We start from the raw sequence: 25,929 nt of genomic DNA on the forward strand, positions 1-25,929 counted from the left end.
ATCACTGAAACATTGAGGTTTGTCACCTTAACGGTGTGGAGTGTTGGAGTACATACATTTATTTGCGATAGCAGACTTGGAGTCTGGAGCCCACATATTGATGGGTTGCTGGTCATGACTTATAAGCCCACAGTGAACAACTTCTGGGATGTGCGCAAAACATGGGCCAGGGGTGGTCATGGAGTGCAGTGTATGACTCATGTAAACAATGTAAAACATGTGCCAATGTGGTCATGGAATGCAGTGTACGAGTCATGTAAACCAAGCAAAACATGGGCCAGGGTGGTTATGGAATGCAGTGTACGACTCATGGAATGTGTGCAAAACATGGGCCCGGGTAGTCATGGAGTGCAGTGTACGACTCATGGAATGAGTGCAAAACATGGGCCAGGGTGGTCATGGCCTGCATTGTTGCATCATGGAATACCATGCACAATATGACCTGGTCATGTTCCGCATATTTATGAGCAGGTACATGACCACCTTTATGACCTCATGGGGTCATAAAGTGGAGCCATGACTGAATACGGTCATATTGCGGTCCCATGACCTGTCATAAATCCCATCATAAATGACATCATGACCACGCATTTCATGACCCCAACCAGTCATATCCTGCACTTGCTTATGCAAACTATGAACTGATCCATGACCGGATCCATGACTTAATGACAAATTATGACCGGATCCATGACCACATACATGACCAAATCCATGACTTGATGGCAAATTATGGCCGGATCCATGACCGCATCCATGACCAAATCCATGACTGGAAAACCCATCCATGACCAAGTCTTTCCCCGAGTGACTGGGGACGGAATTGCTGGGTGAACCCGCTTTTCTGTTTGCTACTTAAAGTCCTCCGGCATGCAGAACTGTGCAAAGCGTGCATCTGTCTGATTGTCCCCCTCTGGCCGATGCGCGACTGGCGGTCCTATCTGACTCAAGACGGGGAGTGGTTTGCACCTTGTGCCCACGGCCTAAGAGAGCTGGGCAAGGCATATGATCTCTTCCTGGCAGGGTCTTCGGGAAACGAGGTTACAAAAGGGGCTGCTAATTGGCTGTCGCTTGCATTCCTCATCGATTTCCAAACCCCATCCTCATGCCGGATCACTGCACCCCCCGACCCTTATGCCCCCCGGCTTTCACAGGAGTAAGGGCACGCATGCAGACACTGCTTGGCCAGGTGCCCTTGGACGCTAACCCAATGATCCTGGGTCTAGCTCTGGCGTTGGCAAGCCAGGCGCACAAGGCGCACGCTAGCAGCACGGTCGCCCAGTACAAGGAGCCATGGCAGGAATTCCTCGATTGGGCAGAGCTACTACACATTCAGGCGAGCGACGTTTACGATATCAGGCCAGAGATAGTGGCCATGTACCTGATGCACGTCCACCAAACTGCGCAAGCAGATGAAGTAGGTCCGGGTTGTGTCACGGTGGTGAGTGCTGCTATTGCCTGCCACTTCTTTTTTGCAGGCTGCCCCTCACCACGGGAGCACCCAGCATGGTACCTCGTTCGGGACCTGGGCAGGCGCACACTGCAAGGGAAGAAGTTGCACAGGGAAAGCATGCAACCAGAGCATGTCCGCATGTTGGCTACTCACTTTGCTGGGCCAGATGCATCACTGCCAGACCTGATGATGGTAGCAGCCATATCGGTCATGTTCGCTGGTTTCCTGAGGTTCAACGACCTAGCCCAAATCTCCGTCAAGTACGACCTGCTCACCCTGCACGACACTCACATGGCCATTACACCGCCTAGGTCCGAAACGGACCAGGAGGGCAAAGGGCAGACCGTACGGATCGCGCGCGTGGGAGGTGTGGCTTGTCCAGTGGGCTTGACTGAGAGGTAGGGCTGGGAATTACGGTTACGGTCCTTACGAAATTGCGCATTACACCGTAAGCAATTACGGTGACCCCCCAAAAACACAGTAAAATGACGGTCCTTACGGTGTAATGTAATTACGGTTACCAAAAGGTCCAAATTACGGTCGGACCGCAAGCGTGCGAGCCAATACCGACGACCACACCTCGAAACATGCCATTTCGTCCCTTGGAGCTACGGGATAGTCTTAAAAAGACTATTATACATTAACCTATGATTAAATTATCACAAACGACAGCCAAAAAATGCTGAATGAGGCGAAACCATTTCAACCGGAGCACCGCGCTCGCATTGAGGACTGCATCTGGAGCGAGACTGGGAAGTCCGGCCGCAGTCCTGGGCACAGCTCCCAGCAAGGTGCTGCCCTTCATTTGGGCTGAGAAACGCTGCTTCATGGTCAGCGGCTTACCAGGGGCAGTGTCGGAGCCCGCCTTTGGCTGGATGTCACCCATATCGCGGCTAAATACAAGCTTAGGTGCAAGTAACCCTGATAAAACTATGTAAAAAGGTATGAAATAAGCTTATATATCGTTATATAAAAGGAAAGAAAGGATTTCGCTCCGACAACGAGGACCGTAAATCGTTACGGTCCACTTTGCCCCGGAACCCACCGTAAATTTCAGTATTTACGGCGTTGCGCATTACACCGTTAGCAATTACGGTCCATTTTAAGGGATTACGGTGTTTTTCCCAGCCCTACTGAGAGGCTGCTGTCGCTTGGGAACTATGCCCGTGTGTCCAGTTCCCCCGCGGAGGATGTGGGTCCGCTGCTGTGCAGGGTAAAGGCGACACAGAAAGGCCACCAGCTGCAGCAGAGGACCGGCTCTGTTCAGTCACCTATCAGCAGCCTGAGCTACACCTCTTTCCGGGAGAAAGTCACTGCCATGTGCAATGCTGTGGGCATCAAAGCACGGAATTGTTGTATTCTGGATATCAGGGGATTGGCATCCGCCGATCGGTTCTTTTCCTGCAGATACAACAAGAATCATGCCACACTCCATGCGCATCGGGGGAAACAGTGCAGCAGCAGCCAGAGGGGTATCTGAAGAGGCCTGCAAGGCCCACGGCCGATGGAAGACAGACTCAATGGTGCAGCTATACACCTGGCTTGAAGATGATGTCGCTCTGGAAACCACGCGCAACCTGGGCCTCACCTGAGCCAAGGGGCCCTCCTGCTATCTTTTCTGTCTGCAGTAGTGTAAGGCCCTTTGGCAGCCCCGGTTCCGCCTTGCCCTGTCCTAGTCGGCACCTCGAACACAACCGTACAGCAAGCCATGAAGGCTATAGGGCATAATTGTAGCTTAGATGCAGCAGGAGCGAAGCGAGTATAGCCTCTAAGCTAAGTTATGTATGGCAGCCTTACGGCTTGCCAAGAATTCGAATTTGCTATTTCAGCTGACAGCTCCATAGTTCCGGCATTTTGCCTACACTATTGGAGCTTATTGTTGCTCTCACTTCCCTCCCTCCCGCCCCAGCGTCCCTTCGTTTACAAACGGCAGGCTCGGCCCAGTTGGAGACTTAGTGACTGGGCAGCCCACTCAGAACGCCAGACACACCACTGTACAGCGATCACTGCACGGCCACAGCACCTTTAGAGCATTGCTGCACGCTAGGAATGTTGCCTGGCCAGCCCCACTGGCCATGATGTGGTTCATGCATCGCTGACGCTTCAGGTTTGCCCTCAGGGCGGGTGACAAGTGGACGCAGTTATTAATGCTGCGTTTAGTCGTCTAGTGCTGTGTGTCAGTTCTTTCGGCCATGCCGGTGTGGCCACGCTGGACAGCGCTGTGTGCACTCTAACCGCGCCATGTGGTGCTAGACTGCGCTTCAGTGCACACACGCCCCTGGCGCTCCGAGAGCAGCAGTACTGCAGTAGTGTAAGGCCCTTTGGCAGCCCGGTTCCGCCTCACCCTGTCCTAGTCGGCACCTCGAACGCAACCGTACAGCAAGCCATGAAGGCTATAGGACATAACTGCAGTTTCACGTTTGGTTTGGGCTCAAGAATGGGCCATATCCGGTTGCTTCCATCGTTTGCGGAAGCTGACAGCCCGTCGTTCTACCTCATGCGCTCAACGTTAAGCGCCGTGCCCTGGTCGCCAGTATGCCTGCCCGTCGTGTAGGTTGTATGCGTGCTCGTGTTGCAGCAGCCTCCACAGCAGGAGTGCATCGGGTTGACAGCGACTGGATGCTTGCGCACCCCACGTTTCTCGAGTTCGATCGTTTTCGTTATCTTCATCGTCGATCCAACGTCCTGCTGAAGGCCATCACTTCTCATCATGCCGTGGAGCTCGATGTTGGCCCTTGTGTCTGTGTGCACCTGCGGATTGGCTCAAGTCGACCGTGTGTTTCATTTCAACCAGCCTCTGCTGTCTAAATGTTTGTCTTTGGTGGAACACCTTGCCTTATGTGGCTAGCTGTCTGCAGTCCCATATGTAGTCATGTCTTGGCATTGGATGGAGTTGCATTTGCCTGAGCATGCCACTGTTGTGACGTAAGCAGTGTTGCAAGGGAACCTCGTGCTTGCGACTGTAATGGCACAGAGGATATTGCAGCTTTGACAGACCGGGGAAATGTGAGGAATTTGTGTTTGTATGGTTTAGCTTTGTTCAGTACGACTTTGCGTCGTGCAAGGCTTTGCCAGACTATTTAAGGCATCCCTACACCATTTTTTTTGTAAGCTTAGTATTCTTCTCTTCCTTCTCTCTCAGCCAGCTCCTGATGTCGGGCTCTGCAGACCGGGCAAGGTAGGAACTAATGCTTCCTCCAGTCGCCAACTGGAGCCATTTCCTTCTCAGCCTGAAAATGAATTATGCCGAATTAAGCCGAATTTTGGCTGCGGGTACTGTGGTACGGACCCGCAGGACCCGCCTTATTTGCCGACCTCTGGTCACCGAACAGGATTATACCTCCAACATACAGATATGCATACAGTCTCACGAGCAACAGTAACGTAATAGCTTATTGGACACAGGAATAATCACGATCACGAATTTTAGGTGGCGGTAACTGACAACTCCGACGGCAACCAGCTTGTGCCGTTTCAAAGATTTTATCCCATAGCATAGCTGCTGCAGCGTCATAAGCTGCGATAAATTCATGTGTATATCTGCCTATCCGTGCAGTTGTAGCGTGTAAAGTGTGGGACCCTCTATCCCTTGAAATGGAGCGATAATCCAGCAACAACGTACACCATGAACTTTCTTGAGTTTTTTTATTTGTTTTTAGTGTTTTGAGTGCTTTACAGGGTATTTCCACTTGGCCGCACACTAACTTTTGGACATTATCTTTAACGTGGACTTAGTGTGTGGCAGTGGACAGGTGTTTCCACTAAGCGCCCCGGAACCATACGACAGGTTGCTATAAAGGCACCAAACCATTGTTATAGTAAGAGTGGGTGTAATTTAATGCGCAAATCATTACAGTTTGGTCGGCAAATTGCTGGAATGTGGGCAATTCGACCGGTCCTGCTGTGAATTCCACTGGTTAGCGGGCTATTTGCGGCTGTGGATAAAGGAAAATACAAAAGCCAACGTAGGGCCATGAAGAAGGAAAATGGCTGACTATGAATTTTCCCGCTCGGAAGTTAATGTCCACTTTGAAAGTTATCAGCAGGTCTGAGGCCCTGATAACTAGTGTGCCACTAAGGCGGACTTAGTGTCCGAGGCGTTTCCAATGGGCCCTTCGGCTTTTCGCGTACGGAGCCCCTTTACGCGATTTTCTTAAAGAACTTTTACTTTCTATTAATGTATTTAACTAGTGTAAGGTTTTGCAGTTCGTTAGCGCGCGCTTCTGAGACCATGTCGAAACTTCGGAGCTAGTGGAGCTTGATCCTGTGGTTCTCCGTGTGAGACAATGGCGCGCTATTATGATTATTTAAGCGGACCATTTTATGAACATTGTAAGTCTAAGTTGATATTGAAAAGCCCGATCTTCTGTGCTTACGCAAGTATATCGGCCAGTAAAGTCAGCTTACGCTTCCCAGTTGTTAGGAGCGGCCTGGTTCCCTTTCAATTGGTATCAGAGCCTAGGTGATCCTTCTCGCCGAGCTCTTCATCGTCGTCGCCATCGTCTTCGTCGTCATCGCGCCATCGCGCCATCGCGCCATCGTCTTCGCCTTCATCACATCGTCTTCGCCTTCATCACATCGTCTTTGTCTTCGTCGTCATCATCGACACCGCTGACAACGTCATCGTCGAAATCATCGTCTTCTTTCACAACCATTGCTTCCACCGCCACCAAACTCGGGCGAATCGTCTATGGAGCCCTTCCTACGCTTCCCGATGTATCACCGCCCCGCTCACCCGCCCGCTCACTCTCCTGCTCCTCCGTGTCATCCATTCCTGAAGACCTACATTCCCTCCGACGACAGCACGACGATTCCCGCAGCTATCACAGACACGAAGCTACCCACCCGCAACCGATCCCCAGACCAACGCTAAACCGGCCACTAGGCCGTCGCCGGCAGATACGGTCAGCCACAGCCTGCCGACGTCGTCTGCTGTGCATACGAACAACAACGTAGCGTTTAACGTTCTTCGTCTCGCTAAAATCGTCCGTAAGCCTGCCCGTCGTACCGGCTGCAAGCGTGCTCGTGCAGCTGCAACGTCGACAACGACGGGAGCATGCCAGGCGAACATTGATTACATCCCTTTACTCTAGCGTCTACATCCGCCACCCTGTTTCCCGATACCACCCTTCACCACGTCTCCACCTCGTCTCATCTATCATTCGCTTCCGCCAACCATCCGTCGCCACCTTCCACACCTGTTAAAAACCTCATCCAACATATCTCCACTCCCCATCTAGCACCCCCACCCCAACCACCGGACCACCCTTCACCACCTCGATCCCACATAGTTCATCTTATCACCCACTTTTCACAACCCCCAAGTGGACTGGCGCACCAGCACCGCCACCAGCGGCAACACCGTCATTCCCCATTCCCCCTGCCGCTTGCATCCAGTATTCCACATCAGCCGCCTCCTCCCATGGACGGACAACGACCCAGCGCTCTTTCCCGGCCGCCCACCACCTCCACCTGCAGCCCCTACTGCACTAGAATCCCCGTATGACAGTGCAGATACCGTTGTTACAGCTGTTCGCCTAGGGTATAACAAGCGCGCACGCCCGTCCGTCATGTTCCTCGTGCAGTGGTCCGCAAGTAGTAAACGCGACCCCTCATGGGAACCATACGACGACGTGCACAACCTGCCAGCGCTTCGTGCCTTCCTGAGGAGCCCAAGCTGGACCGCGTTCAGGCTATCAGATCGCTATGCGTGGTTCAGAGCCAAGTTCCCGGAGCATGCCCCAAGGATCGTACAGTTTTTGGCAGAGTAGAGCTGCGGCTGGATGTGTGTGTGTGTGTCATCATGTGTATTCGGTATATCTGTGCGTCTTCGTTCTGTTCCTGTCCGTAGATTACACCAGTCAGTTCAACGTAGTGTGGTATTACATTTCACGGTGTGTTCGCGTCTGGGTATTTGGGTTCCGTGTGGTCAGATTTAAGTCGTTTTCGTAGCAGCTTTTGCGTATTTCCGGATTCTTAAGCCGGATATGGTAGGAGTCGTGCGCCACATTTTAGGCCGGTATCCAGTGCGGGGAAGGTTTTGCCTTGACTCCGGTTCCCTTTTGCCTTCCCCTCGTTAGCCTGGTACCGATTTCGTTCAGGGAATCGGAGAGGCGCACGACTATGGCCGCTTAGTGACGTTTTCGCACCGAGGACGGTGCTTGTTTTTAAGGAGGGGAGTGTGTAAGGTTTTGCAGTTCGTTAGCGCGCGCTTCTGAGACCATGTCGAAACTTCGGAGCTAGTGGAGCTTGATCCTGTGGTTCTCCGTGTGAGACAATGGCGCGCTATTATGATTATTTAAGCGGACCATTTTATGAACATTGTAAGTCTAAGTTGATATTGAAAAGCCCGATCTTCTGTGCTTACGCAAGTATATCGGCCAGTAAAGTCAGCTTACGCTTCCCAGTTGTTAGGAGCGGCCTGGTTCCCTTTCAATTAGTTTCTTATTGCTTGCATGATTTGCTGAGCCAGGTGTGAGATTTTTTGAACTTAATGTTAAGTGTGCGGCCTAGTGGAAATACCCTGTTAGGTGTTTTGGGTGTCTTCGGTATTTTACTTGCCTTAGCTGCTTTAGACTTATAAGTATATATGCTTTTGTGCGTAAACGTTATATGGTAAATGGTCAAGATGTAGGTTTAAATATGCAAAGCTCTTTACTGCGGAACGGAAACGCCCGCTCCGAAGCCAAGCCACAGTGTAGTGAGCCTGCAGAAACGTGAGGCTAACCTAATCACTATTAGTATTGAATATAAATATCGTTTCAGTCCTTTATGATCATCTTAAGGACCATAAAACTAGGTCCTGACCCTTCATTATCGCGCCTTCACACTACCCACCACTTAAAAGCTCGATATACCCCAAAGAAAAGGAAGTTAATCATGTCGGGAATGGAGCTTAATGACATCAGCCACTTCACGGAGCTGACGGCCTGCGCCACCTGCGGGACTCTATGGAAGCGCGAGTTCAAGGGTGCACAAGAACAAATGGAGATAGTGGCCAAGAGACTTAGGCGCGAGCCTTACATCACTGATCCTCCAAACGGTGGGCGAATCATACCCTGCTCGTCTACCATGACCCATCACACGCAGGACAGGCGTGAGATTTGATTTGAATAGCATGCAATGTATAATATTTAACAAGATCTTTGTCATCCAAGAGTCGCCCTGCCACAGTTCCTTGAGATTGTAACGCTAGTTGTGTCCCTTCAATGACAGGTCATCGCATCGTGTTTTGGAAGTGCCATACATGCGGCGCTGACCATATTGATGACTCATGGGCTGAGCTGCTGGCAACCGTCGGTGTGCGGGACAACTGCTCTGCGACCACACCGTCGTACGCAAGCAGCGCCCGTGGGCTGGGCTCGCCCCGGCCCAACAATCCTTTCCAAGGCGTGGGAACATCCTCGCCCCAGCTCTTGCGGCCCCCAGCGCCCCAACGGTAGATTCTTGCTCTGGAGCTGCACCTGGGCCCCGCTCAGGCCTTGGATTGTGCCTGATCCAGAGCTCTTACACAGCGCCATGGTTCCTCCATCCTACCATTCATTGTCGAAAGTGCAATTGATGAACACCACTGGTAGTCCACGAGCGTGGATAAGCAGTGCGTAAACTGATACCACACGTGAAACCAGTAGCATCATTTCCTCGAGGCGGGGGCTGATGCTGGCATTACATTTCACACGTCCTATCGTGTGCCGTTACCCACCTTTTTCCAGCTCCACCACCCAACCGTCGGAGTTTGGATGTCGGCCCCGTAGAACGCGCGGGTATATGTGCATATCGGCATGTATGCGTGCCACGGTAAACACTTATGTCATGGTGCATATTTCGTGCCTTTGTTTGTGGGTGGCTGTATTGCAACCCAACCATCGAAGGATCGTTGGGTAGCACCCTTGGTCGCCTGGGTTGGCCCTTTGCGTCGTTAAAGGTCTATCCTTCCATTTGAGGCTGTCAGCCAACTAAGTTGACTCATGTTCCGCGGTCGCTCAGATGTGAACTGTACATGAACTATTGGGTTGTAAATGATTTGTACAAGGAGTTTGTGGGTGGTTCATGGCAGATGTTTGCGGTGCATCTTGTTCTGTGTGTGCTGTGAACAACTTGGCCGGGAGGCAGCTGTTCTCTACAGGTGTGACCATGGTTTTATCGGCGCAAGTATGGACGAGATTTCTTGTGTTTCGTTCTGCGGGAAACGGCGGGAGGCGCCACAGCATCGCGCCGCGTTCGTTGTGAGATGGCGTGTTGCATGTCGAGGGGAAGCTGTTGGTTAGAAAGGGGGCTCGGGAAGGACATCGGAAGCGGCTGCTGGTGTCAAATAGTTGACGAGTGCTGTAGGGGTAATAAGGTTAGTAGGATTGGGGGTCCTGTGACGCCTTGGACAATCGCCCCATGGTTGTTGCGGGCTGTGCGGCTTTATTGACGATTTAAGGTTGCCGCCCGTGTGTCCAGTTCGAATCACTGGTTTTGGCGCATGTATGCGTATAATTGCGGAATAAGCATGGTCATCGTTAGAGAGGACGTTGTGCGTGTCACCTGGTACTTGCGTGCATACGATGCCGTGATTTTTTCATTATAGGTTTGGCAAGGTTTACGGGCATGAAAACGGCCATCTTTATACAATTTGTGGGCATGAAAGGCAGCATGTGTACAGGAAAGCGTGGTGCATGACAACGGCTTGGCTGCCGTCGCCTGGATAAACGTAATTCTGTGCAGGAGCAGCTAACGTCTCATAAGTTGTGTAATACTTTAATGTGAAGGTTATTGGGGCATCGCTCACATCGCGCCTACCAGGCTCGGCAAGATGCGCTGGGGCAAGCCGCGGATTAGTTTTGCTGACCCCGTAAATGGCTGTGGTCTCGCCCTGGCCAGCGAACCGATAATACAGTAGCCACTAAACCCTATGTGACGTGACTGCTTCTCCTAAGCCGTAATAGCGTTTGCAAACAGGCCAGACGGTGAGGTCCAGTGTATAAGGTCCTGGTTATCCAGCTCTGCTGTAAGCTATCTAGATTCATATCCATACTTCTCGTGAAATGTCCGCATTATAGTCAACAGCATGGATTTATCTTCCCGAGGATGCAGTGCGCTCTTTGTACAGCTAGATCCAGGTACAGCTTTGAAAAATAGGTGAACAGGTTTGTAACTTCTGTGGCAGGCATCTTTGGTACATGTTTGTTGAACAGCCCACATGCTTTTATGTTTTTTATGTTTCGCGCTGCTGGCTTCAACCACTCTGCTTGGCATCGGTGCTGGTACGGGCAACTGCAAATAGGTGAAAACAATTAGAAGGAAAGTCAAAAGCAGTAGCTTAGATACACTTAGATACACAGGTATAGGACCTTGCAGAGCCTCGACGTAGACATGGCGAATTCGGTACCCGACAGGGCGCAAGCACCTAAACAGCGGCTGATGATCAGGGAGATGATCCTGGAAAACTTCAAATCCTATGCGGGGGAGCAAAAAGTTGGTCCCTTTCATAAGGTAGGAACGCCGTGGACGCCGAAGCCAGTGCCGAAGGTGCGGGGCTTCCGCCAACGTCCCTCTCGTTCGTAGTCCTTCTCTGCAGTGGTAGGCCCAAACGGCAGCGGCAAGTCAAACGTAATTGACGCGATGCTCTTCGTTTTCGGGCGAAGGGCGAAGCAGGTGGGACCGGGGTTTGCGTCGCCAGGGGCCGCTCCCTAGCCGGACGGCAGCACCCAGCTTACCAGCCCTCGTTTTCCATCTGCCTATTACCGGCGGTCTCTCCCTGGATTTATAATTACAGCTACGCTTCAACAAAGTATCGGAGCTAATCCACAATTCCCAGAACCACCGGAACCTGGAGTTGGCGCGTGTTACAGTTCGTTTTCAGGAGATTTTAGATCAGGTAGAGCTACCGGGTCGCGCTCAGACCGCTCCGGGTGCCGTGTTCAGGGGAGGTATGCTCACATGCCCATGGAACTTTCTCACAGGAGGGCGATCAGTACACCGTCATTCCGGGTTCCGAGTTTAACGTTGCACGCACTGCTCAGCGCAACAACGAGTCACACTACTACATCAACGGCCGCAAAGTCAGCACAAAGGATGTCACCGACCTGCTCAAGGGAAAGGGCATCGATCTGGACAACAACCGCTTTCTCATCTTACAGGTGTGGGTCCCCCCAAGGCGCTTTCCATGCAAATAACAAATCTAACAGCTCCTCTTCGTGCGCGGAAGCCATGACCCAAAGCGGAATTCCGTCTAAAGCAGTGGACGGAATTTTGCTTTGGGTCATGGCTTCCTCGCACGAAGAGGAGCTGTTATGCGCCAAACACTGTGTAAAAAGGAAACTTTGCGGGCAACACCGGACTACCAGAACGTCATGTACCTTACGCGTCACGCAAGTTATACAATCGCATGGCAAAATGGTCCAGGAAGACCTTCAGGAAAGCCCGAAGCCGAGCTTTCGGAGCAGCCACATGACCTGTGTGTTTGTCCCTTACCAACCGCGCTGATTCATGTCGTCCTCCTTCAGCGTCCCTTGGCATCGGGTCTTACGGGTGCAGGGTGAGGTGGAGCAGATCTCCATGATGAAGTCCAAGGCCGAAGATAAGAACGATACCGGGCTGCTAGAGTACCTTGAGGTACGCTGCCAAGCCGAGCCGGTCCATTTCGAGGCAGCGTGGTTTCGGTTTAAGTTTGGGTTTAAGCGAATCTGGGTTGAGTAGTTCCCGCTGATGTGGAATGTGGGCATGGAGAAAACTGGGGGTTATGGTCAATGCAAATCTGGGTCATGTGATGTGAAATGGGTCGTGCGATGTGGGTCAGGTCAAGCAAATCTGCTTGGGCTTAAGTTTGGTCCATGCCTTGCAGGATATCATCGGCACTGACAAGTACGTACAGCCCATTGAGGAGGCGTACAAGAAGTAAGTATTGGTGAAGGGAGGAGGGGCAGCGGGATTATGAGCCCCAGGCGAGCTTCCCGCTGCTTTACCACAGATGGCCCAACGACCTCGAGTTCACAAACACCCCCAAGCTACTACACTGCTTCTTGCGCACAAGCGAGGCTTTCCGCGCCGATGTCGCGTGCCACCGCTGCTACCCCAAGTAGAAGCCACCCCGGGCACGGTGATCCAGAGGGCTACCGCGTGTGGATACGTCAGTGCGAACCATTCTATGCCTGAAATTTCTAACGCAAAGCCGTGTATGAGCTAACTCGATTATGGGGCTGTGCACCGTGAGCTCTATCTAGGTCGCAGTTTAGAAGAGAGGGAAAGCAATTTTGAACTCGGATAAACCCTCCGCACACAATAGGCACCAGCGACAAGAGTATCCTGCGCAGCGTGCGGCCTGTCACGCGCGGCGCGCGTTGGCTGCGTTCCTGCCTGCCTGCTTCCTTGTTTCTGTTCCCTTCCTTGCAGGCTGGAGGAAGTTAATGAGAAGCGGCTGGGTATGGTCGCCCGGCTCAAGTCTGCCGAAAAGGACAAGGACGCGCTGGAGGTGAGATTTGCCGGCCGCCGGCACAGGCCGCTTCATTCACTCCTAAGCTTCCACGGAAGCAGCGCTTACAGCGACATGCGCTTGTTGCCGATTCACTGGCACCAGCGTCTTGGTGCCCATACGTCCGCCTGGGCCCCATGCAGCAGCTCGACCTCGTCTTTTGCCGAAGCGGCCATGTGAAGAGAGTAGCTTGGGCTTCGTCGCACAGTCATTGCTACGTCAGCAAAGAAAAAACACGTAAGAGAAATATTACACAAAATGCCCGCAGCTCAGATCATACAAACTCAGTTTTGCCATGGCGATGAAGGCCCCTGGTCAGCTTGGCGGTTGCTCTGTGGGCTTCGTCTTTGCGCAAATCCCCTGTCGCAGCACTTCGCCGGTCGTGTAACCAGCTATCCTGTATGCCCCTCGGCCAGTACACCTGCGGGCCTTATAGCCGCTTTGGTTATCGTTCCCCGTTTCAGGATAAGGCGCTGGAGGCGAAGCAGTACCTTGAGAGGAAGGCGGAGATGCTAAAGCTTCACATCAACGCTACACACGTGTTTGGCATGGAGGTCCAGGTAGGTTTCTGCGTGACCGCGCCCGCCTGCCATATGGCCCTTGGCTATCCTTGCTTCCGTCGCGATGGTTTCCCTTGTGTTTCAGGGGTTGACCACGGCCTCTGCCATCCGCCACTCTACGCTGCGGAATGCTGGATCTCCCCCAGTTAAACTTCGGTCCTGTCCTAACGGATCATGGGCAGCACCGCAACTCAGTCAAAACGTGTCAAAACCCGCTGCCCATTCCATCTCCTGTACCGCGCCGCTTCTCTCCGTGTTAGTGCTGCTCTCCTCACTGCCCGATGTACTCGACCTGGAAGTTGATACTAAAGATCTTAGGGTTGAGCCATGACGCCCTGTTTCCCTTGGTCCGTTGATTCCGGGCCCCGCCCACGCCCCACCCACCCTGGCCAGGTCAAACTGAAAGCCGCGGAGGCAAAGACCACGGAGCTGAAGGAGAAGCTGGCGCATGAACGCGTCAAATCCAAGGATCACGAAAAGGAGCTGGCGGCGGCGGAGAAGAAATATACGACAGCGGAGAAGGCGCATGTGGCAGTTACCAAGGCAGGTGGCGGGCCGACTGTGCTTTCACCTTCAAGCCATAGCCATGCCTTTGGTTTGGTAGCGAGGAGAGCGGATGCACCCTGGGTACTTGGGTGTTTCTCGTTATGTCCATGGCATGTTCATGGCTCCCACATCGTGCGTTTTCCTCGTCATCAGCCTCACTTGCCGATGTTTTTTCATGTCCCTAGGCAATCGACGCCGCAGCCGAGGCATACAAGGAGCTGGAGCGCAAGGACGCGCAGAACAACGAAACGGTCAAGGCCTTAAAAACGAAACTCAAAAAAGCGACCGACAAGATGGCTTCGGACGTGCAGCAGCTTGAGGTGCGAATGCGCATAGCTTGGGTGCCCCTGTAATATAGGATGCGGGGCAATGGCACATGAGCACGCCACCAAGCGGATGGTACATGACGTTTGTGTTGCGTAATTTGCTTTATCATATCCCGGCGGCGGTGCTTCGCCTTTTGGACTGCGCAGAAACTGGATGAGGAGAAACGTGCGTGCGAGGCTGCCGCGCCACATCTCGTAGCACAGCTGGAGAGGCTCAATGCCGACCTGGCCGAGTCAGAGGCCGCACTGGAGAGCATGAAGGAGGCGCTGAAGGGCGAGGTGGAGGGTTACCACCAACAGCTGTCGCAGGTGTGTTTCTCCCTCTCTTCCCCCTTTTCCCTTCCCCCTCACCTCACTGCAGGCGCTCCAATCCACAAGGGGCTCGACTCACCAGGGGCTTCGCGTAGGCCCGCAACGCGTGAAAGCGAGCAGGGCAGCGCAGTTTTAGGTACCATAGCCCGCAACGCGTGAATGCAGATACAGATTCGTGGGTATGGTCTAAGGATAAGCACAGCCTATGCGGCGCGGTATTGCCTTGAGCATCGTTACCCCATACCTTTACATACAGGGTACCTGGCCATGGAGAGTCTAGACACCGTCTCATCACGCCTGGTCCATTCCCACATACTACCTAGGTTCCGTCTTTTCGTTAGAACGGTAGAGCGTTGGGGTTGGGCACGCTATGCGCCCGCAGGTGCGCAACGAGCTGGCGCCCTGGGAGAAGAAGATCAGCGAGGTGCAGGCGCGCATCTCCGTGGGGCAGCGTGAGATGGAGTTGCTGCAGCGCCAGGAGACGGAGGCGAAGAAGCGCCTGGAGAAGGCCACCAAGTGAGGAGTGCAATTGTAGGATGGCGGGGTGCTGCCGTAGAATTACGGAGTTAGCGGGCTGGGCGACGATTCGGGATCTTGGCACCAAACACGTAACATGCTTGTATGTTCGGCCCTTGACTGAGCTTGCTGGAGCTTGCGGCGTTGAGATGCCCCTAGTTCGCAACGGGAGGCGAGCTGCGCAGTGTAAGCAGAAAAGATGTTGAGCCGTATGGACTGGAGCGAGGAGCTCCAGTACCTGTGTGCGCACACTGTGTGCCTTCACGGTGCCAACCAGCGAGCCTGGCCAGGCTTTGGTAGGCTGTCCAGAAGGAATACGAAGAAGGAATGCGCGCGCCATGCCATGCGATGCCCTTGCATGACCCCACGACATGCCGAGCGATTTTTGTGCCTTTTGGTTATAGGGAGCTGGAGGACGCGCGGTCAGCTGCCGGCAGCAAGGAGCAGCGAATCAAGGAGCTGGAGGCGCTGCTCCAAACTCGCCGGTAAGGCAAGGGCTGAAGGGTTGCAGGGTGTATGTCAGGTAGAGCCTCGCTATAGGGCAGGGCTGAAGGATAGGGCCGGGCCGCAAACGACGGGAATGTGCAGATCCTTTGTTACGTTTTTTGTTCCTGTTCTGGACCCAAGAGAGGATGGGAAATTTGGGAAGTAGTATTACCGCACTTGCACTATAACCATGCTGCTTGTACGGACACTGGATCCCGGCAGGGCCTGTACGGCATTTCCTGCTTACGGCAAGTGGTTTGTTGTGCGGGGATCCTGCCCTGATTGTATAGGCTTTCCATTTAACGCCATGCGGAAATTTCTTCCTGCACCCTTACCTTGGCTCGGGTGCTGTAAATGCTACACCTCTTCGGGGTATTTTGCGTACCACCTTAATGGTTGGAGGAGTCTGGCCAGCATATGCTGGAGACGCGCGTGCGCTAACCCCTTGCTCCTCGTTATTATCAGGACAGCAACCGCATAATCTACAGGCCCTCGCGCCGCTGACTAGTCACCATATTCAGTGTTTTTTCCTGGATCCCCTTCCTACGGAACCCCGTGCCGGTGCCGGTGCCGTGACTCTCTCCACTCCAGGGGGGAAATCGAGGGCCACAAGCAAGAGCTGGCCGCCGCGCAAGCAGCGGAGAGAAAGGTCGAGGAGGAGCTTGCCGTGATCCGCGAAAAGAGCGTACAACTGAGGTAAAAGGCCGAAAGGGTCGCCCTCGGGACGGGGGCCTAATAATGTTCCTGCAGGGAGGAAACTTTCCTTGGGATGCGCCCCATGTGTGCCAGGTTGTGCGTGTAGACGCGACGGCGTACAATCCGTACCTCGTGGTGTGATGTCTTGGCGGTGCAGGGAATGATGAACTCCTGCCCACAGACAGTTGTTGCTATTAGGTGAGTTGCAGGTCCAAAATTCAGCTGTGCGTTGTTCCCCCAAGTCACCCGCCCAAGCCGGACCCCTCTCGCTGTCGTCCTGCCCTTTCAGGGCCGACCTGAGTGCCAGCCAAGGCCAGAGCGGTGTCATGCGCGAGCTGATGGCGGCCAAGTCCCGCGGCGAGTTGAGTGGAATCTACGGCCGCCTCGGTAAGGAATAACTCCACTCCCCATCCAGCCGACTGCCGCTGCCCTGCTTAGGTGCCCTAGGAATAACCCAAAGCCTACGATCCTTCCCAAGTGTACACCGCGTCCTGTCCTGTCCTGGCTATGTAAGCACATGCCCGTCCAAGCACATACGGCGGCATCGGGTACATGTGAGCCCTGTCCTGGCTTCGCTTCCCTGTGTGTTAACTGTGTTACTCTCCATCTCTCCACGCCTTCTTGTCGCAATAATTTATGATCGGGCGAGCATCAGTGATCCGGTCAAAAGCATTGTTACGTCACTCACTGTTATATGCCACGTGGGGCTACATGGCACGACAGGTGACCTAGGCGCCATTGACACGAAGTACGATGCGGCCGTGTCCACTGCCGTGGGCGCGCTGGACAACGTGCTGGTGGAGACTGCCAGCGACGCGCAGCGGGCGGTCGAGCACCTGCGCCGCACCAACGCGGGCTGCGCCACGTTCCTCATCCTTGAGAAGCAGGCGCACCTGGAGCGGCCGGCATCGGAGCGCATTGAAACACCGGAAGGTGTGTATGTGTGAGAGAGAGAGGGCGACAGAGAGAGTCCGTCAGTGGCCGGCAGGAAGCTGCAGGAGCATTTGGGTTTCAGCATGAGATTGGGCTACTGCCGTTATCATTTGGCGCTGGGGACCCCTGTCACAGCATGCGGTGCTGTTAAACCCTTCTTTCGTCAAGGACCCATCAGCCAATCTACTTGACTGCATGTGTGTCTGGTGTGTCGTCAGATACGGTACTACTTAGCGGTTTGGCTTAGGGGGCCCCTAAAGTGTTGGTTGAGGTTTCCCGACGATCCCGACGATCCTTCGGGATCCACTGGAACAGCATTCAGATATTCACTACTTGGTGGGCCCTTCATCATAATGATGGTGATGATGGCCCTAATAGAAGCAGCTACCGGCAGCGTTCAGCCACTCGTTTTTGGGGGTTGGCTATCTCCCGACAGAGGATTTTGCACCAAGTTACCAAGGTGGGAGGATTGCACCTGCGGGCAGCGCCACCAGTTAACCTGACTGCCATCATCGCATCACACTATATTCCATGACGTACATGGCGATCTTCTTTCCCTCTGTTTTAATTCTCCATGGCAGCGCTGCGGGTGTTTTAATGGACTGTGTGCGGTGCAGGCTGCCCTCGCCTGTTTGACCTGATCAAAATTAAGGACCCCAAGCTGCGGCGAGCTTTCTTCTACGCCTGCGGCAACACCCTGGTGGCCAACGACCTGGAGCAGGCTTCTCGCATTGCGTACGGACAGGACAGGCGCTTCCGCCGCGTGGTGACGCTGCAGGTCGGTGGAGCGGTGCGGTGTGTTAATAGTACAACGGCGATACACCATAATACGACACTCGTATGTGTCGTATTATGCGCACCTCCACGCATTAACGCTCATCCTTGCCATCTCCCATCAATATATTTCTTGTTAAACCATATTCCCGTCTCCTCGCCTGTTCGTGCGGTAACGTGCTGCTGCAGGGGCAACTCATTGCGGACAGCGGCACCATGTCGGGTGGTGGCAGGCCGCAGACGGGTCGCATGGCGCTGGGCAACGCGGCGCCGCGGGGCGCTGCAACGGACGCCCGCGCAGCTGAGGCCGAGCTTCGGGAAGTTGATAAGCAGGCAGACCAACTGGGCCAGGTAAGTGAAGGGCACCAGAGTCTGCACAAGTTCGTATAACCGTGTACATGCAGCAACACCGAGCGAAATCCCAACTGCAAACCCATATAGCTTCCCCCATATGGTGCATGGTGGAACGTGGCGTCAATGGAACAGCCACTGAGCACTAGGGACTAAACAGTACCTGCCTTCCGCTGCGGCCCTGGCGACAATGGCCGTACGTACGTGCTATACTCAACATTTTGAGATGTGCAAAGATCCATGTAAGGGAATGGCCCTTCGCCGAACACAAGGAGCCTGAGATCCCAATGCCCTTCTGGGCATTCTCCTGTCCTTGGCAAAGTCCACACGGCTTTCTGTTCCGACTGGTCACAGGCGCTCCAGGCTGCACGACAGCGGGTGGCCGCGTCCCAGACCGCCCTGCGGGGAGCTGAGAAGGAGCTGGCGGTGCTGGAGACGGACCTGCCCAAGGTGAGTCACCAAAGGACGGTCCAGGCGCATGCACCCCACGACTCCACGGGCCCACGCTCCAGGCACATCAACAGTTCAATATCCAGAAGAGTAACGTTAGCCTTGTGGTGCATTGTGCTCTAAACCAGAGCTTTATAGACAGGGCTGATAATAGCCGGCACATTGGTAAGCACCGAGCTGCAGGCCAAAATGGGTTCCTCTGCGTCTCGTCCGTGTCACCGTGCGTCACATGTGGGTATCAGTTGTGTGTACATAACGCATGGACATGGTCCTGCACTCTCGTTCCGAAACACCGCGGAAAAGGTTTCCATCAGCCGGTCGCCACTATTCGTGTGGGTGGATGTGGCCACCCGTTCGCAGATTTTTGACGGTCCCTATGCTTTGTGCTGCTGTGGTGGACGTGTAGGCACGCATGGAAGCTGAGGCCAACTCGCAGCGGGCAGCTGACCTGGCTCAGCGCATGTCCGGTCTGCAGGAGGCAACTAAGGTAGGAATGCTAGCAAAACAGCCTCCTGGCTAAGTTTGGCTGTGTGAGGTAAGTAGCAACAAAAAGTTCGAGGACGGATTCGCTCTGCCAAGGTCTGGGCTCTTACCTGAATTTTAACAAAATCCCAAAGGGCTTACCACGACACGCCGTGATACCACACAGGTGGACGCGGCGGATGCTTCTCGGATCAAAGAGCTGCACGTTGCCGTGTCCAAGGAGCAAGTCAACCTGCTCACTCTCAAGGAACAGTGCGCCGACCTCGAGCGGAAGGCGACCTCCATCCAGAATAAGATCACCAACGCAGGCAGGTTCTCATTCCCGTCCTTGCTTTCCAGTTAAGGCGGGGATAGTTGCGACATGTCACGATCAGGCTTCTGTGGCGACGGCATCGATGCAGGTTTGGGCTGCTGTGTGATTGCTGTTGGGCCCTGTATGGGTCATGTCCCATGTGTCTTGTTTCACATGCTAGATCATGCGGTATAGCACGCGATCCAGGCTGAGATGCGGGTTGAGGCGTACGTGATCTTCTGTTTCCCAAGGTGGAAGTTCATACGGATAGTGTATAAACACGCGTCCGCAGGTGGCGAGAAGCTGCGCTCGCTGAAGACCAAGGTGGAGAAGGCACGCAAGAAGATTGAGGAGACGGAGGTGCGTCATGGTGTCGGGCTGTATCTTACACAGTAAAGGGCAAAGGGTTGTGTTGTGCTGCAGGTTGTGTTGACGATTTCATGCACTCTTAAGGGTTCCTGCCAAACAATTGGATTCCAAGTTTTACTAGACGCACCCTGTATGCACTCACACCCGCTGTGGCACCATAGCCGTTTCGAGGTGCATTTGCTGAAGAACACGGCATGACCATGCATATACGATTGCGTTACTGCCCATCTACAGGCCGACATCAGCAAGAAGCAGGTGCAGGCCAAGTCCAACGGCAAGCAGATCGAGAAGATCAAGAAGGAAATCAGCAAGCAAGGTACGTTCCTATCCCTGCTTGACCTGTTCCGCGACCCTTTCCTGCCATGCCTGCAACACCCACCGTCGGTTGCGCGTCCGGGCCCCATTACCCAGGCAAGGACAAGGAGAAGCTGGAGGCCGAACTTCAGGCCTGCGCGGACGTTGCCAAGAACATTGAGGACGAGGCGGAGAAGGTAAGGAAAAGGAGGCCAGGGATACTTGCTACTGCCGCTTTGAGGGCCTTCCGGTCTGGAGGCATGCTTTGTAGCCTTATAGCGACGTGCATGGGTTTATGCTGGTGCAGGCAACCAGCCGTAGGGATCATCCAGGGGCTCATGCAACATATCTTGCCTCCTAGCTATGTGCTGCCTGGACGCACGGCGCACCTGCGTATGAGCATGTTAAACGAGGGAAACCTTTCCGTTCAATATCCACCAGATCCTCCTCAAGAAGCAAGAGCACGAGGCGAACGGCAACGAGACCGGGGCGCAGTTGGAGGAGGCCCGCGACGCGGTAAGGGAGGGATGAGACACATCCCTAGTTACAGCAGCGTGTTTACCAATTAACGGAGCTTCAGTGCGCGCCTGGGCTGGCCTTCTGTCGCGCCAACCACTTGCTTGTCGATAAAGCGCGTTGGCACTGGCTCACAACGTTTGCGGGCGTTCCCCGCATTCACTCGCGCTCAGTCACTAGCTATGCTCCTCTTGGAATAACGAATTTCCCTTGTTTATGGCATCCGCAGCGCGACCTGATTCGACGGAATTCCGGCATTATTAAGCAGACGACGACCGCCCTCGAGGAGGAGCTGGAGAAGATGGGCAAGATTGCCAAGGAGGAAAGCAGAAGAGGCGACGAGCTGATGGAGCAGCGCAACAAGCACCGGAAGCAGCTGGCCGAGGTTCTCGGTATGTCTTTCCCCTGGAGCTTGAATTCAGGAATTCACATGGCATTCCGCATGCAAAAGTCGGCAGATAATCGTTTTTATTGCACTTGGCGAGCTGAAGACAGGGATTGACACCTGAAAGCTCCCTAGTTATAGTGGACAAGCCCCATTCCTGCTGCTCCTGATGGGGAGCAGTCCCTGTCTCTTCTTCCTTACGTCTATAATGGATCGCGGATCGGGGTCCGGTGCCGCAGGCAACGACGACTACACGGTGGACGAGAATGAGTTGCGCGGAGATACGCCTGATTCCGGCCTCGCCGCGCTGGCCGATGATATGATTTTGAAGGTGCGGCGGCAGCTCTGCTAGTTCAGGCCCCTCCCCCCTCCCCGTGGCGGCCGCACGCAAGCGCCAAGCTTGGTGCCGTGCAGTGAGACCGTCCTCTCCTGCGTCCTTCTTCGTGCCCCTCTGCCAGTCCTAGATGCTTAGAATCTGACCCTGATCCTATAGCATCTGTGACCATGCGCTTTCCGACGATGTACGTTGGCTTAATAGGTTGCGTACCCATACTTGGCGCCTCAACAGTAATGCCAGTCCCTTACGGCTCTTGGAAAGTCCAGCAACCCGTTGCTACGCTTTTTTCTCTCTGTTCTGAATGAGCCATGTACATCACCTCTGCTGGCTGTTTTATGTCCAGGCCACGTTGCTATATGCGGACCTCCAGAAGTTAAATCCGGATTTGATGGCCATTGAAGAGTACAAGCAGAAGGTGAGGCAGGGCTCAACCAGCGACGCCTGGCGTCGTTCGCGGCGGTGCTGACATGGTCTCGTATGGTGGGCCCCTGCCACAGAATGTGTATGTGATGGTGATGTACAATGTAGTGCGGTATTGTTGCTTGGATGTCATCACAGGAGGCGGTTGTGGGGCCACCGCAGAGGCAGGCCGTGCTTCGCATATGCTGTTGGCATTAACTTTCGTCGTTCCATAGCAATTTCGGCCGGCCTTGGCGCCGGGAAGCTCCTAACATAATTGGCCCGGCAGGGACCTCTCTTGTGTCAGTCCACTATGTCGACGGCTTGGACGTGGTGATGAGTTGTGTTTCTTCTCGGGAATCTTTGTCGTGCAGATGGCGGAGCACGCTGAGCGAGCCAAGGAGCTCGAGGCGGCAACCGCAGAGCGTGACAAGGTCCGTGCGTAGGATCGAGTTGGGCATCGCAACTAGGAGCAACGACCCAGGGGAGAAAATTTTGCCCCTATCCTTCAAGTCCTGGCATCCCGCCCGCAATCTAAGCGTTTGCCCCTTCCTGAGGTGCATCAAGGAACCACTTCTCGTGGATCGGTGCATTAGCACCCTATGAACCCCGGAATGCGTGTCATTATTTAATTCTCTTGTCACGTGGTGGTAAATTCATGCTTAGAGTTCCATTTCTAGAATATGAACACATACCGATTGACGACAACATTGCGCGTGTCACGGGTTACCCCGCAGCTGCGGAAGGAACACGAGGCTCTGCGCAAGTCACGGCTCGACGGCTTCATGGCAGGCTTCGAGGCAATCAGCCTTCGCCTCAAGGTGCGAGGTCTGGGGCTTGCTGGCAGCCTTTCTCAGCTGCCGCACTCGACAAGCACAATGCACTTTGCTAAGCAGTCTGCTGTTGCGCTTCTGCTCCATGGTTCCTTTTCCAGGAGGTGTATCAAATGATCACCTGTGGAGGCGACGCGGAGCTAGAGCTTGTCGATTCGCTGGACCCCTTCTCGGAGGCAAGTGTTTATGTTGGGACAGCGGGGGAGAGCTTGCTTGCAGTCATAGTCGAATTGTCGTCTCGCGGTGGTCGACTCGCGGGGCGGAAAGAGGCTCTCTGCAACTTGTTTCCGTGTCGCATCGAGTGTAGTGCGTGCGGTGAGTAACTTTCTTACACTCAACGCAGGGAATTGTCTTCAGCGTGCGGCCACCGAAGAAGAGCTGGAAGAACATATCAAACCTGTCAGGCGGCGAGAAGACGCTGAGCAGCCTGAGCCTTGTCTTTGCGTTGCACACCTACAAACCCAACCCGCTGTACGTCATGGATGAGATTGACGCCGCGCTGGGTAAGTCGAATGGACCTGAAGGCGGTAACGCAGCTGGGGCCTAGAGGACGGCTGTGGCAGACATGCATGCATCATAAAAGCAGGATGGACACCCTGGGCGAATGGGCATTGCTGCAATAGGCAGGCAAGTTGTACTCCAAAGTACCATGCGATCCGGTTGCCACCCATGAGGCACTGCCCCTTCTTCCGGATTCGCGACGAGCACTTGCCCCTGAAAGAAGCTTACCTGGCTTTATGATTTTCCCGCCAACGTGCAGACTTCAAGAATGTCTCCATCGTGGGCCACTACATTAAAGAGCGCACCGCGGGCGCCCAGTTCGTCATCATCTCGCTGCGCAACAACATGTTTGAACTGGCAGAACGGCTGGTGGGCATCTACAAGACGGACAATGCCACCAAGACGGTCGCCATTAACCCAGGTCGCTTCGCGTTAGTGAAGCCAGAGAAGGAGGAGGATCAAGAGCAGCGGCCCCCGGGCTTCATCCAAGTGGCGAGCGGATAAGGTGCTCAGGGTATTATTTGATGCGTCAGGGATGGCCGCCGAGCATGCGGCGGTGTTAGGGTTTCGAAAACTGCAGCGTATCACGAGCATATTACTGGCCTTGATGAGCCGGAATGACTGCGCCGGCTTGAACCAACGAAACTGACCATGACGGGCAGGGCCACTTGCCATTGCATGTACGCTTCTTAAGAGGCCATGTCCACATGTCTTTTCGTAATTGCGCATCAAGAGCACTGCCGCTGCGCAAATCATGCAGCCATATGTACTGCAACGCATTACCAGAGAGCAGGCAAAGCCACTTACGCCGACGCATGATTCGGTGTGGTCACCTTGGTCAACGGCGATTGCGTTCATGCCAGGAGATGGGGCCATAATTGTGCTGTTTTGCCCCTTGCGACAGTTTTAGGCACCAGACAAGGCATTCCAGAAAGTGAGAGGTGCGTGAAAATGTTGACAACCAGTGGAGATCCCGGAATACCGCAGAAGCACTGCATTTGAGATGCGTGGCTAACGAGATTACACATACCCCGCTCCGTAAGACAGCCCCAGGCTAAGAGGGGCGGTCACGGCATCCCAAACGTCAGTTCACTGTACAACTAGAGTGGGCAGCATGGTGTTGCCACGTGCCAGTTGCGCACGGCGATATAGTAGTCCTCCGCACGGCTGCCGACGGCTACTGAGCACCGCAGGGCAACCTTCACAATTGGCAAATTAGACTACATTTTTCTCCTTTCCTTTCATCAAAAAGTCAAATAATAAGCGCTAATCCGGAGAAGCTAAGCAAACGCGTGCGTACCACGTCGTTCAACAAAAAAACGCGTCTATATACGTAATGCTCTCAAGACATATGCGCAGACCAACGCTCTCAAAGCGGACATAGCGAGAACACCAGTCCAATTACTGAAGAAATCTTATGTTCGTTATGTACCGAAGAGATGGCATGCACGCAGCACAGCCGCAGTCTTCCATGCGTTTTTGAAGGCCCACCGAAAGGCTCGAGCACTGAGTGCTCACCCTCAGTGTCTCGAGGAGTCCGAGCACCATTTCATGAGCTTGTTCCAGCTAGCACCATGTGCTCTTCCGCCACAGACGTCATTAAGCACAAGCCGACATCATGCAGCCCACCTCCGCCCTTCAGAACTAGGCGGAGGAAGAAATTGTCCCATATTTCGGGGCAACTAACGGTCAGCCGCAAAGCCGCTACTTATTTGCTGCTATGACGTCATATATGCATACCTGCTGCTTGCTACTGCCGCAACCGCTCAAACACAAGCCTGCATACAGCAACCGAACGACACCACTTTGGGCGGGGTATTATTTGGCAGATCGCCTATTCGCCAAAAATCTTGCCATAGACGGTGCATAGCATATCCAACAGTAAGAAGTCCATAGCGTCGCGTTGGCCGAGCCAGCTTTTTCCTTCCGCGGCTGCTTTTTCTCTCCGTGCCAGCTGAACCTCGGCTAACGCTCGACAAACTGCAGCTGCTTCTCCTTTATCCGTGTCGCCTGCGATGCAACCCCGTATTCCCATGGGAGCGTCAAGCAACAGTCATGCCTTGGCATGTGACATCCAGACCAGACGAGGTGATATCCAACGAGATGAGTACTGCAAACCAGCACATGGCTTGAACATCGCCACTATATAGGACAACACCAAAAGACACCATGAACCTGGGAGCATGTGCGCGCGTGAGACGCGCAAAGGGGCAACCGACTGACCTCAAGAATCACGGCATCCGCGGACACCACAACCGCGCTTTCGCCTGGCGTGCACGCTATCCCAGTTTCCCTGTGAATCTGCTTTAACCTTGGAATGTGGTTCCCGTCACTGCCTAGTGTTTCATGTACTGTACTGTGGTCATACCTGCAATACCCGGCCGCGGGCCAGTCGCTCGGTAAGCGCCTTTGTCTCAGCCTGCAACGTTAGGCAGGGCCTGGAATATTCACTAAAAGGAGCAAATCAGCCCCTTTCCAGGCGCCGCAGAGCAGCCACACGAGGGACAGGACTCATTCACTAAAGCAATGCATTCACCTGCTTACAGCCATTACTTGCCCAAATACGCACCTGCAGCCGGCGTAGATTCTGGGCCGCCTTGATGTGCCGCCAAACCGCCTACAGAATAAGCGAGAATGCGTCATGGCACCTTGTAGACGTCCA

At 54.0% G+C, this 25,929-nt stretch overlaps 2 protein-coding genes across 2 annotated transcripts; both read left to right on the forward strand.

Annotated features, from left to right (window-relative positions):
* Positions 1-1,105: 1,105 nt before the first annotated feature.
* On the forward strand, positions 1,106-1,855 carry VOLCADRAFT_91740 (uncharacterized protein; the record flags this gene model as incomplete). The annotated part of the gene is made up of 1 exon (XM_002951130.1): positions 1,106-1,855. The coding sequence occupies one exon, from the start codon at positions 1,106-1,108 to the stop codon at positions 1,853-1,855; it is 750 nt and encodes a 249-aa protein (XP_002951176.1).
* Positions 1,856-10,810: 8,955 nt separating this feature from the next.
* Positions 10,811-23,771, forward strand: smc4 (structural maintenance of chromosomes protein 4; the record flags this gene model as incomplete). Its single annotated transcript, XM_002951131.1, has 32 exons — positions 10,811-10,930; positions 11,003-11,092; positions 11,214-11,315; positions 11,401-11,577; positions 11,975-12,052; positions 12,282-12,334; positions 12,830-12,908; positions 13,373-13,468; positions 13,862-14,002; positions 14,200-14,334; positions 14,488-14,649; positions 15,035-15,168; positions 15,573-15,653; positions 16,246-16,350; positions 16,640-16,737; positions 17,074-17,283; positions 17,901-18,061; positions 18,247-18,408; positions 18,784-18,858; positions 19,265-19,345; positions 19,508-19,593; positions 19,885-19,993; positions 20,237-20,318; positions 20,414-20,493; positions 21,042-21,276; positions 21,670-21,718; positions 21,841-21,949; positions 22,308-22,367; positions 22,671-22,754; positions 22,868-22,948; positions 23,110-23,269; positions 23,527-23,771. The coding sequence occupies 32 exons, from the start codon at positions 10,811-10,813 to the stop codon at positions 23,769-23,771; spliced, it is 3,720 nt and encodes a 1,239-aa protein (XP_002951177.1).
* Positions 23,772-25,929: the final 2,158 nt, after the last annotated feature.

Source organism: Volvox carteri (assembly GCF_000143455.1).
Source record: "Volvox carteri f. nagariensis unplaced genomic scaffold VOLCAscaffold_22, whole genome shotgun sequence".
NCBI classification, from domain to species: domain Eukaryota; kingdom Viridiplantae; phylum Chlorophyta; class Chlorophyceae; order Chlamydomonadales; family Volvocaceae; genus Volvox; species Volvox carteri.